This window comes from Cynoglossus semilaevis, chromosome Z, assembly GCF_000523025.1.
Source record: "Cynoglossus semilaevis isolate Cse_v1.0 chromosome Z, Cse_v1.0, whole genome shotgun sequence".
In the NCBI taxonomy this organism is placed as follows: domain Eukaryota; kingdom Metazoa; phylum Chordata; class Actinopteri; order Pleuronectiformes; family Cynoglossidae; genus Cynoglossus; species Cynoglossus semilaevis.
The window spans coordinates 17,622,543-17,641,866 of record NC_024328.1 but is presented as its reverse complement, the minus strand read 5'-3'; the positions used below and the strand labels follow the sequence as shown (position 1 = coordinate 17,641,866).

Here is a 19,324-nt window from a genome sequence, read left to right as displayed (position 1 = left end):
CCAACCCCCGCCCATTTTTAAAAAAAAAAAAAAAAAAAAAAAAGAACCAGGTCTGAAGAAGAATTAATTCACTGCCTTTTTCCTCTGAGTGAGGAATGGTGGTGGTGGCGTTCACTTCAGTAAGGCTGGCATTTGGGCACGTTAGTTAATCTGTAGTATTGTTAAGTGCTATTTAAACTTAGGGACAGTTTAAGTACGCATATTGAATTTTGTTGTCTGAAATCTGTGCTGCTTTTATAGCTAGGCTGTTGCATGCACTTCTTTTCTAACCTCCTGACTCGGTCTTATACTCTTGTACACCGTCAGTATTTCAGTGTTAACTTGTAACGTTATCAGTATTGGGATCAGGAAAACTCCGACAAAGTCCTTTGTCTGGAGTAGACCACGCGGTACGCCTCCCTTCCCCCCTATACTTTGATAACATCACAAGCACTGTTTCATTGTACCTGAGCGCATCTTGGTGCGCGTACACAACACCCATTCACACCTCCGTGAGCGCATACACGCCTCACGTGTTTCCTGTTGCCGTTCCTTCTACCTCGCAGTTCTTCTTCCACTGCGCAGTCGCGTATGTGAACACGCCTCAAGGGCTCAGTCGCTTGCTTGGTAGCTAAGAGGCAACGTCTCTTTCTCTCTCGTACACGACCACTCGTGTACACACGCACACACACACTTGTTTTGTTGTTATGATCATTGTTTATGATCATAACAACTGTGTTTGTCTGTGTTGTTATCATTAAAATTCTACTTTGTAGAATTTGTAAAATCCCCATGTCTTTCACAGCCTGGAATTATAACTTGTGAATGAGACTGATTTGTGTTATTGATTTGAGACTGATTAATAACACCGAGTGCTCCTATGCAGCACTCGACCCATTGCACCTACACAATATTTATACCTTTTTTTGTACAGCTTACATGGAAATATAAATAAAGCTAACAATTAACTTTTTTTAATGTTGGGGTCAATCTAGGAAAAGTCATCAAATTTCAAGTTGAAAAAATATTGTTTAGGGGATTTTTATTTGGTTTTTAACACAGTGGCGGGTCATTTTGACCCGAGGACAACAGGAGAGTTAAGCATGTTTTACAAAAGGTCACCACCAACTCCTGTTTTGACCACACTGACACTACTGTGGGTCACGTCAGTATCTGTGTCTCCGTGTTAAAGCTGGCTGGGTTAAGTCTATTACTGTGGTCTGCTGGCTGTGCAGCAATGACGAGGATTACAGAGATAAGTCTTTAATGCCCTCAAACACATTTCCATGTTTCTAGCAGCTCTTCTTCAGCCCATTGTGTCCTCTCTACCAGATGAATCCTCTCAGCTTGTTCACTCATTATCTGGACTCCTGAGGAAACAATCATCTGATATGAAGACAGTTCTCACCCTGGTGCTGTTCATCTCACTGGCATGCCACAGTAGGTTTATTTACCCCACAGTTACACTTAATGCTAGATTTAAGTTGTTTTAGAGGTAAGAAGATCAGAATTTAGACTTGAACTCGAGGGTCCATGGAGGTACTGCAGGGGCTCATAAAGTTTTTGGTTTATTACATTTTTTATATATACAGTATTTATTATTATTTATGAAGTATTTTTTTCTACTTCATTTCTACTTAATGTTGTCAATGTAAATCTGTGTAGTGTACTACTGAACTGAATGAAAAATAACGATTATTATATATCATAATTACAGCAACTGCAGACCAGTTGATGAAAACTAAAAGCAGCATAGAAAATATTTTATTAAATAATGTTTGCTTGCATTGAAGCTTATTTCAACTAAACAACTGTAAAGTAGTTTATAGTCTAAGTGCTGCATGATTTTGGATGTGTGTCATGTTAAACTGTTCAAAAAATGACAAAAAAGTTCTATCTAATTTTTACAGGAAAATAAGCTTTTGTCACGAATATAATTAAAGTGTGGCGTGAACTCACAGTTATTGTACATTTGACTCAGTGTCCACCTGCCTGTGAACATTCACGCTTAGTCTCAAGTCAGTTGCTCTCTCCTGCTCTGTCTGCCAAGGCCACGCCCTCAAGTGTCACACGTGCGTGGCGTCCAATGAAGACGACTGCAACCGACAGGGTTCCACCCCTTGTCCCCAGTTCGCTGACGCGTGTTCTACCATCACAGGACCGAGTGAGTCAACGACAAACAGAGACACAAACACAGAGAGGCCACACACGTCTTATCCATGTACAGTTGTACAAAAGTCCCACTAGTAGTGATGGGAAGACCGACTATTTTTATTGATTCGAATCTTTGACTCTCGAACAGTAAAATGAACGAGTCGTGAACGAATCATTTCATTCGTTTTACAGCAGGTGACGCTTTAGCCCTATTGTGGGCGTTGTAAAGAAGGCTGCAAACCACAGACATGGTTTGCTTCCGCTGACAAAGTCTACAAAGTACACAAAATACCATAAGCAATTAAAACCATTCGAAAAGCTAAGAAATAAAAACACATCACAATGTGAAGATGAATGAGAGCAAAAAAGACCTGAGCTCTCTGTCACGTGACAAATGAAACGAATCTGTGAGAACGAGGCGAAAGATTAGTTCACAGAGAATGATCCGTTTATAGCGAAAGATTAGTTCACAGCAAAACTCGGTAGTCACGAGTCACGAATCTTTCATATGACTCGGGAGTCGTTCATTTTGAACTCGCGAACGACACATCACTACCCACTAGAGGTCATCAATTCACTGACACCTTGAAAAGCTCGGCTGACTTGAATTACTTTCGTTAACAACAGTTTTTCTGTTTGATTGGAAAAGCTGCGGGGTTTGAACAAACGATGCCCTTTAATTAAATTCAGCATCTTCTTCTGTTTGTTTAGATAGTGTTTATGCTGTTTGTGTGTGTGCATGTGTGTGTGGGGGTATGTGTGTGATTATGAAAGCCTCAGCTTCTGCATCCTCTCATCATTTGAGGTTGCTGGATGTTGTCCCAGCACTTTATGAAAACCGCGACTCTTTCTAAACCTTTAAATGTGTGTGTTTGAGAGAAGTTCAGTAAGTTCACAGCATTGAACCAAATTAACAAAAGCTCTCATTTTCTGGTTATTTAATGGCCTTGTAACTATTGCATTCCCTCTTTCAGACACAGTGATGAAGTCCTGCTCTTACAAGGCCTTCTGTGACAAGGCTAACAGCGCTACTTCTGGCGCCAAAATTATGTGCTGCTTTGGTGACGACTGCAATGGGCCCCACAAGAGCCAGAGTCACGGGGAGCAGCACCGCAGCAGTTCAGGAGCCGTGGCCTCCAACCCTCTGATGCTGATCACAGCACTGATGCTGCGTGTGGCTCTCAGGCAGCTGTGACCACGTCCTCAGTCCACCACTGCCTCGTCCTCGTCTCTGTCTTTTTAATATAAGCCTAGCGTTCATGTGATGTGTCCTGTAAATGGAAGCAGCTTTATTTTATTTATGACAAATTTATGACTTTTATACAACCTGTGATAAACTGTGGACAAAATGGGTGTGGAAAATAATTTTTAAAATCTACCAATTTCACCCTCAATGTGTTAGAAAAGGCCACCCCAGAAGTCCCCTAGATAATAGAAAAACTATTTTCCACCCAGTTGATGAAGCTAAAAGTGTGAGTGGTACGAACTAGTGAGGTACCTTCTCACAGCCCTGACCTAAAAGGTGTGTGTGTTGTGGTTTTGGTAGCTGCTTTTGTGTCTTAGCCTGCTTGATACCTTACAACCACATATGTAACTGTTGTTGTTGCAATCAGCTAAATTCGGTTCTACATCGATTAAGGAGAAAAGTATTTTATATTTATGCATAAACGCTCGTTTGAATAAAGATGTCATCACATCGTTTGATTTGTGTTTAAATCTGCCTGAGATCACTTTTGCACTTTTGGTTTTACACCTTGGTTTGACATCCTGCACTCGACCTTTAAAGGTCAAACACAAAAGATTTTTTTTTAATAATGCATTTGTTAAGTTCACGCGCACTGAACTTGAAAAGAAGAAGAAGAAAAGTAACGCTAGTCTGTGATTTTCAGCAGCCATTCCAGGGGATCTGCAAAAAAACTTTAAGACTTCCTTCTCTAACTGTATGAATTCAATTCTGTGCACTCGCCACAGGATATGAAATCAGTGAGGTAGGTCTCTGTCCTCAAGCAGGTCATATGACATAAAACCACTTCCTCAGAACAGGACCAGGCAGTTTGTAGCCAAAGACAGACTCATGTACTGCTGTCAGAAATGTGCTGAAACAGTCATATTAGTCTCATCACTGCACTGAAACAGTCATTAAGAGGTGGTGAAACAGTGAAGCAATAGTACTGTGTACATTTGAACAGGGAATTGAATTGCATTAACTTTGTTAAAATTATTATCTCTCACAGATCACACATTGCAGCACTGAATTCTTCAGCCTCTATCACATTCATTTCTCCTGTGGTCACGTGTTAAAGTCAGTGACATCATCTGTTCTCTGTTTTAAATCTGGAAACCTCAAACACTGCAAGAGTTTTCAGGCTGATCTGCTGCTGTAACAACTGTAACACTGAACTCATGCATTTATCATATTGATATTACGCCCCCTATGTCTAACAATTTTATGTAGGGACTAATGTTTGGATCATCAGCCAAGCCATTTACTCCAGTTGTGAAAACTAAAATGGGAATAAAAAATATGCATTAATGCTGGAATTATTACAAAATAAACTATGTTTTCACGGCCTGAAGAAGAGAAGAGAAAACTAGAATCATTTTCATTTAGGTCAACTTCTGTCTACTGTCGACTTCAGTATCTTTCTATTGTCACTACACAGAGACAAGAAACTCAAATGTATTTTGGGTCATTTCCAGAGCAATTTTGTCAAATTATAGAGAAATATCTAGTTTCTGTGCCTCTGCCTGAAGGGCAGACTTTTCCAGAGGCATTATTTATAAGAGCTACAAGCTGGGCTTAGCAGGAGGTAAAAGTCTACAGAAAGAACCAGGCCAGCATCCAGAGCTGAAGCTGCTGCTGAAATGTTAATATATTTGTGGTTTTAGGGGCAGTTTAGAACAGTTTAGTTCCTTATTTGAGGCAGTAGAGGAGGGGAATGGGAGGAGGGGAAGAAAGGGGAGGGGGAGGGAGTCGGAGCTATGAGGGCGCATAGCTCACATCCGGGGCTGGTTTATTCTAATACCGAAACGTCCAACCCGGAAAACAGTCTTCTGTAATCCGAGCAGAGAAAACAAATAGACGAGGCGGTGTCAGTGTGAGGCAGGCCGTAGCTGCGACTGTCTGCTCTGTGTAGAAGTTGTGGAGAACCTCAGTGGAACATGGTGTGTTCCTGCAGACCGGAGTTTAACAAGTGTTCCCTCTGCTTCGTGGCGGCGCAGGGCGCTGGCTGTGGCGCACACTAACTGTACACACAAAAACAAGGGTAAGTGTGTGTTTCTCTGTGTGTGCGCTGACAGTAGGTGTGGCTCTCTAGTTCGGGTGAGTCAGTGCAGGTCACCTGAGCTGAACATATGTAATGTCAGTCAAGTGTTGCTGAGTAACTGGTCCCATCCAGAGTCGCGGCTAGCCCTCAGGTTGGCGGGGGGCCTGATATTAAGTTGGGCACCTTTTTTTTTCTTTTAAACGACATTCAACGTTATTTAGTTTAGAGTTATGTAGGTCAAACGGTAAACTAGTGGTTAATGTTTTTGCTTTACAGATAGAAGAGCATTGGTTCGAGCCCTAGCGATAAATGTAGTTTGTTATATATAGAGTTTGCAGGGTGTGTGTGTGGGTACTAGGTTATCTAACTCCTCCATCTCAGACTTAAAATTGGTAATTTGTCCATATACAGTATATATGTGTGTGTGTGTGTGTGTGTGTGTGTGTGTGTGTGTGTACTCAGATTCATATTGTGGCACCCTTTCTCCAGAAAAGTTGGAATCCTGATTAATGATAAAATTAAAACTCTAACAATACTTATCTTTCATCATTCAAAGATAAAAATGTTTCAAATGAATAAGGGAGAAATCTGTGGTCAAAGGTTGGATGTGCCTGACCTTAAAGCACTGTTATGTTGTGTGAGACAATGTCATTTTACTCTGATTCTCAGGTTCAGGTTTTTTTTGTTTTTGTTTTTTTTGAAGCAACTAAAATGTGTTGCTTAAAATCATCACCAGAAGGGATTCCTGAGACTAAATATTTACCACTATATTACCACAGGAGTGTATATCAAAAAAATGCTTTCCTGTTCAGTAATGTTATCACTATAATAAAGTAGATTACACAGGATAATTCTCCTCATACGTCAACACTTAGGCTGCAGCTGTTGTGGTCAAAACAGAAAAATATTGTTTTTTAAATCAATCAATAGCTGGGTGTAAAAGAAACAGAATCAGAAATCCTTTTTGGACCCAAGTGGGGAAATTCCTGCTTTGTTTCAGTCCCTCCGGTCATTGGCAGCAACAGAACAAAGTGAGGAGTCAGTGGCAGCAAGTTGAGGTTCTTCCACAGTGTCCTAAACAGTTCACAGAATTAGGCTTTTTCATTTGGAAATTAACGTTGTTAATATCATTAGACGGTTCCTTGTTGTTGGAAAATCCTTTTGCTCCAAATACTGTAGTTACTGTAGTTTTTAATGTCATACACATTTGATGATAGGAGGGAGTCGGTGAGAGTTCACTCACAGACTGATGATCATCTGGGGTAGTTTCAAGCACATCTATGAAGGAACCTCAGACTGTTCTTTTCAGAAGGTTGTCTCAAAGGTTCATTGGTCTTATCTGATGATCTGTTTCTGCTACGTGTCAGTTTTTGACTTGGTCTCATCCTGAGAAGACCTCAGTAGTGCTTGAAGTTTTCTGAGCGGCTAAAGTGACGTTTATGTCGGTCAACAACAGGTATGGGCAAACCTTTTCACTCATGGGCCACAATTGTCCTAAAATTGAACAGGGAGGCCGGATCAGGAGCAGATAGATGGAGCATTTATGTGAACTAACTATTTCTTTGCCATCTATTGGGGAAATGTGGGTATTACAGGGAAAATGCAGATGTATAATGATAATAAATTATATACTGTGCCAGCCTCTAGTCAATGTTTGAATTGTTCAGGTCCAAACTGGGTTCAGTCTTTCAGTAGTGTCTTGACAGTAATTTTTATCAAAGACATGTTTTTTAAGGTTTTGTCTTTTCTTTTCTTTTTTGTTTTTTAGTTTAAGCTTCATTTCTACAGCTGTCAGTTTATTCAATAGTGCAAGGGCTACTGTAAACCTCAAGATAAACGTTCCTGCTCTGGTTGTTACAACTTTGAAAGCTTTGTTACTTTTTTATGCCACTGTTCTGTTGTCTGAGCATTTGGAATTCATCAATGATGCAACTTAAATCATTTGCTAAGTTTTCATAAGGTTATTGTGTCTTCATAAAAACAAAATTAAGGTTTTCAGAGGCTGTTATTCAGTGTATTTGTGCCTTGGTTCTACAAGTATGTCTGCTGACGATGGGTGAATGATTAATTATTTGATTTATGTAATTACTGATTCAGATTATTTAATTGATAGCTGCACAGATTGTTACAGTCTAAAAATTGAGTTGTGTGAGGTCATCAGCAGCTCAACAGTAATCATCCAGTGTCCTCAGATTGACCTATTTAAATCTTGGTAGGGAAAAGTGGAGCAGTTCTAAAACTGATTGTAATTTGAAAGGACACAATTAACAAATAGCAACGGCTGCAATTTTGGATCAACATTACACTGCATCTCTGAGACAGATACGTGGCTTTAGATTTGTTTGAATGCCTGATTTCTTCACGTCACAGTGACCAGAATATTTCATTTTATATAATGACTCGGTGATGATCACAATCCAGTCTGATATAGCATCAGTGTAGTGCTTGCGTTAATATGTACTATGTAAATGTTCAACAGGTGGAGTTTGTGAGGACGTATTATAATTTTTTGGAAATAGGTTTTACTTGCTATAAAATATAATACACATACTTTTGTATCACCTTAATCCACATTCAAAATTAAAATGAATACCAGAACATGCATACTGTGTAAAAATAGCACAATAAACTTTTTACAAAAATACATATTTTCTATAGTAAATGTACAGTATATACAAAAAATACTAAGCCAGTATATATTTACATTTTATAGTTATAAATATGTAATCCCTATATATATTATATAATTTATTCAATAACTACATATATTTATAAATATATACTGTACATTTATCAAAAATACTAGTTGCAGTGTGATGAGGACTCTTTGCTTCAGCAGCATCTTCTGTCTTAACTGTAGTTTCTCATTGCCTTGAATAAAGCAGATGTGTGTTCTCTGTGTAGGTGCAGATATTCAGCAAACAAACTGAGTGTGGGTGAAGACCATATCTGTAAAATCACATCTGTGGTTTTCTTGTATAATGCATGCCTCGTCCTCATGCAGACAGACTGTTTTCCACTTTAGGTTTGATCAATTCTGTTGACTTCTGATTAATCTGATAAACTCTCTGACTCACCGACGTCTCGGTTACTGGTTCAGTTTCTGCCAAGGATGCCACAGCTTTCACTGCCTAATGGTTAATGGTTAAACCAGATGTTTTCTGATACCCAAAATGGTTTGTGCGAGTCTGTGCCAGCATTGTAGGTTTCTGACCTCCAAATCATTATATTCACTTTTCCATTACATGCTGATTGTTTTTGTGTAAAATAATGGAGGAGAGCTTCTAGAAACAGTTTGTATTTCTGACCCGTTACAATGGCAGAAAGAAATTTGTTGAATAGCTGACACATCAGAAACAAAAACCCACAAGGTTTTGAAGGCAGTTCAAAATGAAGCATTTTCCAAACCATTGCTTAAAATAGTTCCACAGGAGGTTCATGGTTAAAGATGCAGCAAGTACTGTTCCCCCCGTGAGAACCAGCCTCTTTTATGCAAGCCGACAGAAAATTATTAATTACGTTCTTGTCTATTTATATATACAGTTTATATGTGTATGTATCTGTGTTTGTGTGTATGTATTAGGGCAATAAAAAGATTATAATTTGAATCTGATTAATTGTGGAATTACAGCACACAGTTAATGATGATTAATTATAGTTGTAATTGATTTCAATTCATTAATAATCTAGATAAATCAACCTTTGTCAATATGACAAAAAACCCTTTTCTGTATATCACTATGCAGCTCTGCAGCTGTACAGTCTATTGACTGCATGTGTGTATGTAAATACTGCATATGTTTCTACATATATACACACATATTTATATATGCATTTGTGCATGTGTGTATGTATGTATGTATACAACTTATAGCTAGGGCTTCTTTACAGGATGTTTATATGAGTATTAAGTCTGGCAATTTGCAGCTAAACACAAGAAAACAATAACAACCATGGTATAAAAAAAGCGAGTGAAGGTGATGGACATTTATGGACATATATATTTAAAATGTGTTCTGGTCAACCCTCAAATAATTGTCATGGCATCAGTGCATGAGCCATGTACCCATTATGCAGAGGAACTATTAAAGATGACGGTCCCTAGATCCCTGCACAGAAATGGTGTGATAGTTAATGGACCAATAAAAATGCCAATTCTGCTGAGGAGACACCTTCAAACAGAACTGATGAAGATGTAGTGGTCTGTGTTCTGTGGTGCAACTGTAAGCAAACGTTCTACACAGCTGACAACAAGGGTCTGGTCTCGAAATATTGGCCTTTGTATGTTTTGAAATAATTGTGTGTGCAAAGTAAATTCATTATTTTTAAAAAACCTAACTAAGTCGGTAGGTTTAGAAACATGAGCTTAATTTTTGCTCTTCTTTGTGTAAAAACTGTTGAGAAATACTTTAAAACTGAATAGTGGGGGTAATGACTTGCACTCTGACTGTCGGATACGTTGTCTTGTTGTAAATAAAAAATAAATCACAGATGTGGTGTGGCTGACATCATTACAGCTGCGACATCATTACAGTATACTCAGGCTCTTTCCTTACATTCAAATATATGGAGAAGTACAAAAATACAAACGAGAAAAACACCATAAATCTACTTTGCATGTTTTATTCAGTGCATCTGAGCAGAGTAACTCATTTTAATAACCTTACATACGGTACTGTAAAGTTCCCACTGCAGCCTGAAACAGACATCTGTCTGTGTCACATTCCAGAAGTTTTCTCACTCCACCATGGTAAAATAATCCTCCTTAAATGTATTGTCAGATTCTCATTCTGCTGGAGAGTGAACAGGACTGATTTCTGTACCTGACTATTATTCAGCTGTCAACCAGCAGCACGGTGATATCTATGCACGTCATCACCTTCACCTTGAATATACCTCAGTGGCCTATGCCCCCACGCCTTTTCTCCTCTCCTTTCTTATCCTCTTCTCGTCTCCCTGGTCTTTCTTCCCCGGCTGGTGGAAATGTGCGTGTGTGCGGATCGTGAGTGCAGTCTGTAATTTTTGGCTGTGGTGGAGGCCCTCAGCTCAGCCTTAGGCTTCAGGCTTCTGCTGCTCAGCCTCAATCATGTCACATGAAAAACTGCTGAGTATGAGCAAGACTTCTTCTTCCCCTGTGTGTGTGTGTGTGTGTGTGTGTGTGTGTGTGTGTGAGTGTGCATTTACAAAACCCCATATCCAGAATTGTGCATTTCCTAAAAATTAAATACGAGCTTAAATCAGTTGCTTGAAAATTAGTTTTAAGATTTGTTTTAGAGGTTATAACACACACAAAAAAAACCAAGATTGTTTGTGTTCATTGACAGATTATTCTTTAGCTAAACAAACTATCCTGAAATTGGTTAACCCTGAGGCCAAGTAATGGGTAGTGGTTAAAGTGTAATGTTAAAAAAAAGTAACACTCTGCAAGGTTACATATTTATCTTTTACAGTAAGTGGTACCAGTTTTAGGATTATGTATAAAAGGAGCATCCTCCAAAGGTTCAGTGTTAGCAATTGAAAAATCAATTAACAAAGCCAACAACCGTAGTTTCCTTGTGCACAATGGCAATGAACTAAAGTGAGGCTTTCACTCTCTATAGTTAATACCTTAGAGACAAGAAACAGTGATGTTACAGAAGTTACAAGTTACAGAACCTGCTGCTGAATGTGCATGATTGCATTAACACTTGATTGCGTTAACACCTATTGTTTAGATGAACATAACCTACACTACCACTGTTATACAGTGTTCCTAAATACAACTATAAATACAACCGGGTTGTTTACAATACAAATGTAGCAACCCACTAACACTGTTGTTATGACTGCTGTTTGCACAATAAACTGTTGTAAATGTCAGTGTGTTTCTGCAAAAAAAAAAATTCCAAAGTGCATTTGTTATTGTTATTATCATTACTCCGTTAGTGTTTTAAATATTTGTTAATACTTAATGTGCATCTTTTTATATTTTGCCCATTGTGGTTGTGAGAGAAACACAATTTGCACATGCTACAGAACTGAGCATAAAGCACACTTTGACTTTGAGACACTAGGACCCTAGCGAAAGTTTATTATGTTTTTTTTTTTTAAATTTTTTACAAAAGGTATGCTGAGTTCTCTAGGCCAAGCTCATATGAAATAGACGGAGAGACAATAGAAATATGTTCTGTGGTCTGGATTGTATGGACTGTATGTCAAAATGAAAAGCTTGAATTGTCTATCATAACAAGTCTTTGTCTGTCTCTTCACCATCCATCTGTGGTAGTGATATGTGATAGCAGAAGCAGCAACAGCAGCAGCAGAAGCAGCAGCAGCAGCACTATGCCGTACCTGGATCGGCTGAATCGCGTGTGTGGTTTTCTGGACATAGAGGAGAAGGAGAACAGCTGCCGATTCCAGAGGAGATACTTCATCCTGGACACACAGGGAAATGCTCTGCTGTGGTACATGGACAACCCTCAGGTACTACACACACACACACACACACACACACATCAACGTGACATTTGAACAAACAGCAAGAGGAAGTAGAAATTACCAGCCGAAGCTCTGCAACCTTGGACCCTGAGCTAATGAGGAGAGTGTGTGTTTGTGTTTGTCCATGTGTAGAACCTGCCCAGTGGAGCCAGCTTTGTTGGCAGCCTGAAACTCACCTACATCTCTAAGGTAAATGGCCGGAACTGTAAAAGCAGAAACATGTACAGATGGCTGACTGTGTACTCTCAGAAAGCTGAGCATTATCTGTGGTTATCATGGTGAAGTTCGGTGCAGAGCTGAAGCACAAGTTCTGTGAAGTTTTCCAGATGACACGGCCCTCACTGAGCTAAACCAGAGATAATGACATCTGGCTCCACTGTACAATCCTCACTGGACACTCTGACGTCAGACATAGCCCATGTCTCCGAGCTCACTATTTTCATCTTCTCTATCTCCCTACTCCACTCCACTGTACTCTACTCTGCTCTGCTCCATTTAATCTACTTTGTTCTATTCTACTCTACTCCATTCTGTTCTACTTTACTTAATCTACTCTGCACCATTTATTCATATCTAATAAACTCTATCCTTGCTCTATCTTTGCTATTCTATGCTATACCATACTGTACTGTTCTATGCTATGCTATACTATACTATACTATACTATACTTTACTATACTGTACTATACTATACTTTACTATACTGTACTATGCTGTGCTGTGCTATGCTATATTATATTATGCAATACTATACTATACTGTACTCTACTATAATGTACTATATTGTGTGATACGTTGGTATACTCTATTCCACTATATTATACACTTGTGTATAATATATGTATGTAATACTATCTGGTAGCATAGTGTGCTCTACTACACCATAATATACTTACTCTACTGTATTGGGTTATACTATACCACCATACTACTACAGAATGATTTACTTTGCTAAACCATATTGTACTGCACTATAATATACAGTATATGTTATACTATATGGTATTATACTGTGCTATACTAGAGTACAATACACTAAATTACTTAATGCTGTACTCTTTTACCCTACTAAAATATTCTTTACTGTGCTGTACTGCAATACAATTATACTATACTTTACTATACTATGCTGCTGTATGCTATGCTTCACTATGCTTCAGTGCTTCCCTATACTACGTTGTTGTGGTCCATCTTCCCTCCTCTTTTCCTTCTTCATATCTTGGGTTGGCCTCATGTCTACTTCTCTTCCTTAGGTGAGTGAAGCCACATTGAAGCAAAAGCCCAAGACAGAGTTTTGTTTTGGTAAGTCAGTATTAAACAACTCTACATTTATGACAGAACCGTGTCATGTAGTTATTATGGATACAAAGTGGTTATTCATGGATTAATCCTTTTTTCTGCAGTCATTAATGCAGTTTCACGGCGGTACTTTCTCCAAGCCAATGATGTGACTGACATGAGGGAGTGGGTGGCTGCTCTCAACAGAGCCAGCAAGATCACTGTGAGTGCCAGCTGGATTATTACTGGAAAACTATTTTCAACCGTCACGTAAAAGCAGAACAAACTAGGTTTTGTCAAACGTGCATAAGAAAAATAGGTGATCAGGTTTGACAGGAAGCTGTCACCACAGCCATTTGCTGTGGTGTTGTAAAGGCCAGTTTGACCTAGTGGGTAGATGGCAGCTACCGTGTCTCACACACTTGGTGAATAAGGAAATTGTGAATGTGAACACTGATGAGTGAAGACACTCTCACGTCACTGTGGTTAAGGTGTGAAGGCTCTGTTTTATATACATACTGTAGGTATGTGTGATTTAGGAGACGTGCACTGTTGCATCCTATTTGTGCTCGAAAACATTGCAGTGGCCTTTGTAACCGGAATAATCCAGATGTCAGTCATCACAAGAAGAGTGTTTCTCTGCTCATCTCACCTGCGCGTTGACAGGAAATAACGCTGTTCACTCTCTCTTTCACTTCCCCTTGTACTGGAGTGCTGCTCTGCCACTGTTACTGAGCTTCCTCAGACTACATAAAACTGAGAAGAGGTTTTTAGACCACTGTGGATAGATAGATAGACAGATACATAGATAGATAGATAGATACATAGACAGATACATAAATAGATAGATAGAACTTTAGCACCCTATGTAATGTAAATTACTTTAATAATTGTCATTATTAAATTATCATATCATATTCATTATCATGTCATAAGTGTAATAATAGCAATTGATGTGCTTGAGCAGTAGCTCTCTCTTGGAATGAACACTTTTGCAGATGATACACTCTCGATCAAACAGGCTAATGTCAGTTACTTTCCCTGCATTTGATACCAGGTTCCTAAATCTGGTCCTGCACCTTTGAGGTCAGACGTGGCCGCGGTGATCAGTGACGGTCAGGCAGGGAAGAGGCAGCAGGCCTACAAGACCGAGATCATCGGTGGTGTGGTGGTGCACACTCTCATTCAGGTGAAAAAAGGAAGCTTACACCAGTGTGGTTACTGCAGTGGGCATTTCAACACTGACCTTGATGGAGCAAAAATGTGCAATTACTGACATCTTGTACTGTACTTAAAGTGGCTGGGGACTTTTATATATAACTGCATGATGATAACAGGTTTTAAAAATGAGACATATCTGCAGTTCAAGGTTATGAAATTGCTTTAAAGTCACTGACGTTGGTTGTGATGAAATGTTTCAGAACGAGAATGAAGAGATGGAAGGCAGAGAGAGGAAGGGCCATAGGCCGGGGGTGTTGAGATGTGGTTACTGTGTGAAACAGGGAAATGTGGTGAGTACTTCACTGTGTACAATACAACTGATAAAACTGACATACAAATAAAGAACCACATGTTGTAATCTTTAACGTGAGCTATCTTTTCTAATCTAGAGGAAAAGCTGGAAGAGACGGTTTTTCACTCTGGATGACAACGCAGTTAGTTACTACAAGTCTGAGGTAGTGAGGAACCAAAGCAATTTTTTTTCCATTTCCTGTTTGTGTGACTGTGGCCTTGATGTGTCTGAGATTTCTTTTTGCTTGTTACAGGATAAGGAGCCGCTCCGAGCCATTCCACTGAGAGACATTCAGAGGGTTCACGAATGTCTCGTCAAGTCAGGGTGAGTCAAACATGAATCACAGGACAGACTTATCAGTGTCTGTGATGAAACTGACGATATTAATGTGTGTTTACACAAATTTTAATGAATGGAGATTTATTATTTGTATATTAATTATCTTTCTTCTCAATTCAATTCTGTTAAAAATAATCCCAACAATCAGTATGTGTTTCTAAACATTGTCCTTTTAAATATATTTTTTTTAATATTTGAAAAAAGAGACCTTGTGCTCCTTAGCACATTTGCAGCGTAAGGAAAAAAAAATGACTGCTCAAACTTGAGGTGAGAAGTTTGACATGTTTGTAACCAAGCAGTTGATGGTTAAAACAAATCTATGAAATGATTTGAATGGGAGAGTAAAAGATTAGGAAAAAAAGGTCAAACGATAGATATATAAGAGTAGGAGTATTCAACTTCACAAGTTCTTGTAACATCTGTGAATGCTCCACCCTGTTCCCTTTCTTATGCACAGTATATGATTTAACCATAACCATGTTTAACTTCCAGGGACCTCTTACTGAGAGACAACCTGTTTGAGATTATCACCAACTCTAGAACCTTCTACATCCAGGTAACACCCCCTTAACTGTTTAAAATTTAAAGAAAATAAGATATTCATTTGCGGGGAAGTCGTTGTGTTGTTTGAATAGTTGTTTTTTGTCTTAATGCTCTATTGGCGATGTGTAGCACCGGGTCTGTTTTTAGGAGTAGCGAAAGTTTGTTTTTGTGAAACAGGCACGGCCATCTGTTACCATAACAACAACAACAACAACATTCTGCACAGCTGATGTGGAAGTCTCTGATCAGTGGAGTGTGAAAAGGGGACAGTTTGTGCCCCCACAATGTCAAAATCCACTTCACTTGAACAACACCTATAACTGAAGATTCGAGAGAAAAAAGAAAAAGTCATTTTAAACACAGTTTTGAAAGGGTGTGTCATACACAGCAGAGTATACAGTTAATTTAAACAAATCAACACAAGGCTATATAAACACAGCAACACCATCGTGGTCCTAAGAAAAAGTTCAATTGCTATTCAGCCTATTACCCACTTGGGTGGAACATTCATATGTGTTGGTCTTGGTCTAAGTCTTTTTTTATCCTATTATATCTATGGTGAAAATGATCCAGAACTATATTATTTATGATTGTATACACTGACATATACAGCTGTATTAAAATTTTGACAAGAAGCTTTAACAGATTTTACTTCACAGCTTAGCCGGATTAACTCATATGTTTAAGCTTCAGTCAGTTTACCTTTGCGTGAATCTCAGGATGACATGTCTTCAGATTACACTTCAACTTTGTTATCAATTCACAAGTTGACCAGGTTATTCCTGCGCCTGGCTTTTCATACTGGCTTCTGTTTATTCTACTTCTGGACAAATATTGAATATGATTGGATCTCTGTTTAGGAGTCCCACCTTCTAACCAAATAACGTAGCTCTCATTTCTTTTCTTTGAAACCTACGAAATCTACTAATGTTATTGCTAATGCATGAATAAATGTGGCCATCAGAATTTAGCCCCACATAATATTATGAATTTGAGGATGTTGTGTCATGTACAACTCCTAAAACTGACGTTTCTTCTGGGACGCCTGTGTCAAACTCATGTCGCTCTCCTAACAGACAGACTCTCCAGACGACATGCATGGTTGGATCAGGGACATCGGGCAGAAGATTCAGGAGTTCAGAGGTCCACCCAAGGTAACTGTGAGACCTCTCCTTGTTTTTCTGGAGCCAAATGTCAGAAATAATAGTTTTAGTAAAAATACGACAAGTTCTGCTTGTGTCGATGCTCCAGGTTGATTTTGGGTCAGATACAATGCAACGTTTTGTCAGGAGGAGTATGTCACAAAAGGTTATACTATAGAATGGTATTTTTTTTGTTTGTTCTTCACTTTCACTATTAGAAGACTATGGTCTACAAATTAGATCAGACATTTAAAGCATTTGAAAGTGTTGGAATAATAAAATAAAATAAGGGCCATTTTTTAATGACAGCGTGACTTTCAGGAGCAGGGGTGGTGGTGTGGAGGGATGGCATTGCAGGGGGTAGAGAAAATGCTAGCAAACCAGTAGCAGTTGTTCAGGACCACACTACACTACAAAATATATATCAAAGTTAAACAGTGTCTCATATTGTCTCACAGCAACCGCATGGATTAACAGTGATTTATAACATTTACTGTTAGCCGTCTATTTTTTTTTTAAACATTCACGTGATCACATACTTCTGTGACGGATTCATTCAGACTGATTGGATTGTGTGTTTGTCATTGCAGAAGTTTTCTTTCAAGCGTTCTTCTTCTCTTTACCGGAGCCAAAACTCTTCCTCGTCCACGTCCCGTGGTCATCACTCTGACGAGTGCAGACATGTGCTGGTCAAGTCCTGCTCTGTAGCCGCAGGCTGGCAACCCTGGACTCCTGTCCCTCCTTGCGAGTCCTCCATTATGGATGCTGAGGATGAAGATAGTGCTTTCAGCTCCCTCCCTAATCTTCCTTCTCTCTCTTCCTCCTCCACCTCTTCCTCCACATCCTCCTCCTCCAACTCTCTCTCCACACCAACCCCTTGCCCCAGTCTTAATCCCCTACCTTCCACAAGTGGACTGGGGATACTCACAGCCTCAGGAGATGTGGCCTCTGGGCGTCGGAGACACCGATCCCACCCACAGCCTCATCCCATCTGCAGCTTCCCCTACAGCCTGGATGACGACGGCATCCGCACCACTGATGTCTAGTTCTCTGAGGTCCATGTGTAGTGGACCTCAATGTTGGTACCTGCTTTTTTAATGAATCGTACCGCTAATAAAGAGTATTTCTGTCTTTTGAAGAGACACTAGGGTCAGCTGCCTCAATGCCATGACGTGAAATTGAAGCCCCCTGCTGGTCTTGTACGTAAGTGTTTAGCAGATGAAGGATAATTAAACTGAAAGAGACAAAAATGTACAGACTTTGTTGTTTTCTGGTAAACAATTGCTAAGGTTTTCTTTGTGTAAAATCCTTTCAAAACTTGAATAGTCTTTTATTTTTTTTTAATTTGGCTCTTCTTACATACATATCACCATCACACCTGAATCTGTGTGTTTTTATGAAGGTTAGTGACCACATGTTTTATATTGAATCATAATGCACCTGATAAATGTTAATTATATTTTCTAGTGAAGAGAGTAGAGGTTTCCCTCTTTTTTTGGAAACATGGTGTATTTAAAACCTTTGACCTAATTTCATTAATAATTAACAAGTATTTCCCCCCTTAAGTCTAAACAAATGTCTGAAGGGTAAAGTTTTCATTGTGTACTCACATTCCCTTGTGATGACTGACGACAACTGTTGTTGTCAGCAGTCATCATCACAGCAGCAGCAGCTTCAATATGTTTTAACCTTTTTCTTATTCCTTGACGTGTGGCTTGAAGATCAACCGTCAGTAAACTGTGACTTTTCTTTTTGCATTTGATGTGGTACCATGACAGCACGGTTCTCTCGGTACGTGTCTTAGAATGTATTCCCAGCTGATCAGTTGGTTGAAGGATACGAAGTGTGTGTGGTTGTGTATGTCATTTTAATTGCATCGTTTAAATGGGAAATTGTGCCACTACTTTTGGTAATTTAATTCATTATTTAGCACTTTTTCTTGTCACTTATCTTCTCACAGCTTCTTCAGCAGATGTGTATTTGTAAAACAACAACAACAACAAACATCTCTGATGCTTTGTGTTACAGCCTTAGTTCCAGCCCTTTGCAGGTTCATCTTAACACTTCATTGATCATGTTCCATGCCTGTTTCCATTCTCTGAAGCTGTGTGCTGACATCTGCCTATGTATATTGTTAATTTTCTCTGTGCATTAAATATTGCTTTTTACCAGTCTGTTATTGACTGGTTAAAATTCACATATGGTCGATTTTATTTAATCTCTGTCTTGAAAACAATTCAAAGTTATCACACAGAGTTATGTAATTTACATACATTTAATTATTATAGACGAGGTTATGTTAGAACGTTATCCTTCTTTTCTTACTCATTCTTTCATCTCTTGTCATCTTTTAGATTGTATGTCACATTTTAAATGCAGGCAACTCTGTGCCATGGAGATAGAGCCTGTACTGGTTGTGATGTTTTTTATCCAGATTTCCAACTTTTGTGACATTGTAAGAACCATGAATTAGTTACCAGAGACTGAGACCAGAATACCATCACTGCAGTTCCTCTGAAATTAGTTAAAACTGTGACAACATACTTTTAAATACATCTATTTATTGCATATTTAGTATAAGCTGATGAACGTTTGTTAAAAACACAAAAGTTGTAAATATATTTTTCATACAA

The 19,324-nt window shown here is 38.9% G+C and overlaps 1 protein-coding gene across 1 annotated transcript; it reads left to right on the top strand.

Moving 5' to 3' along the window:
- Window positions 1-5,155: 5,155 nt before the first annotated feature.
- On the top strand, window positions 5,156-18,886 carry plekha2 (pleckstrin homology domain containing A2). The gene is made up of 12 exons (XM_008336733.3): window positions 5,156-5,399; window positions 11,665-11,861; window positions 12,009-12,065; window positions 13,130-13,178; window positions 13,280-13,377; window positions 14,212-14,343; window positions 14,576-14,665; window positions 14,765-14,830; window positions 14,921-14,991; window positions 15,499-15,562; window positions 16,626-16,703; window positions 17,282-18,886. The coding sequence occupies exons 2-12, from the start codon at window positions 11,721-11,723 to the stop codon at window positions 17,735-17,737; spliced, it is 1,302 nt and encodes a 433-aa protein (XP_008334955.1). The 5' UTR covers window positions 5,156-5,399; window positions 11,665-11,720; the 3' UTR covers window positions 17,738-18,886.
- Window positions 18,887-19,324: the final 438 nt, after the last annotated feature.

Coding starts and splice junctions, on each gene's coding strand:
- plekha2 (XM_008336733.3), top strand. CDS start 11,721: ATGCCGTACCTGGATCGGCTGAATCGCGTGTGTGGTTTTCTGGACATA. Junction 14,666..14,764: donor GTGTGAAACAGGGAAATGTG/GTGAGTACTTCA, acceptor TTTCTAATCTAG/AGGAAAAGCTGGAAGAGACG. Junction 14,992..15,498: donor GAATGTCTCGTCAAGTCAGG/GTGAGTCAAACA, acceptor TTTAACTTCCAG/GGACCTCTTACTGAGAGACA.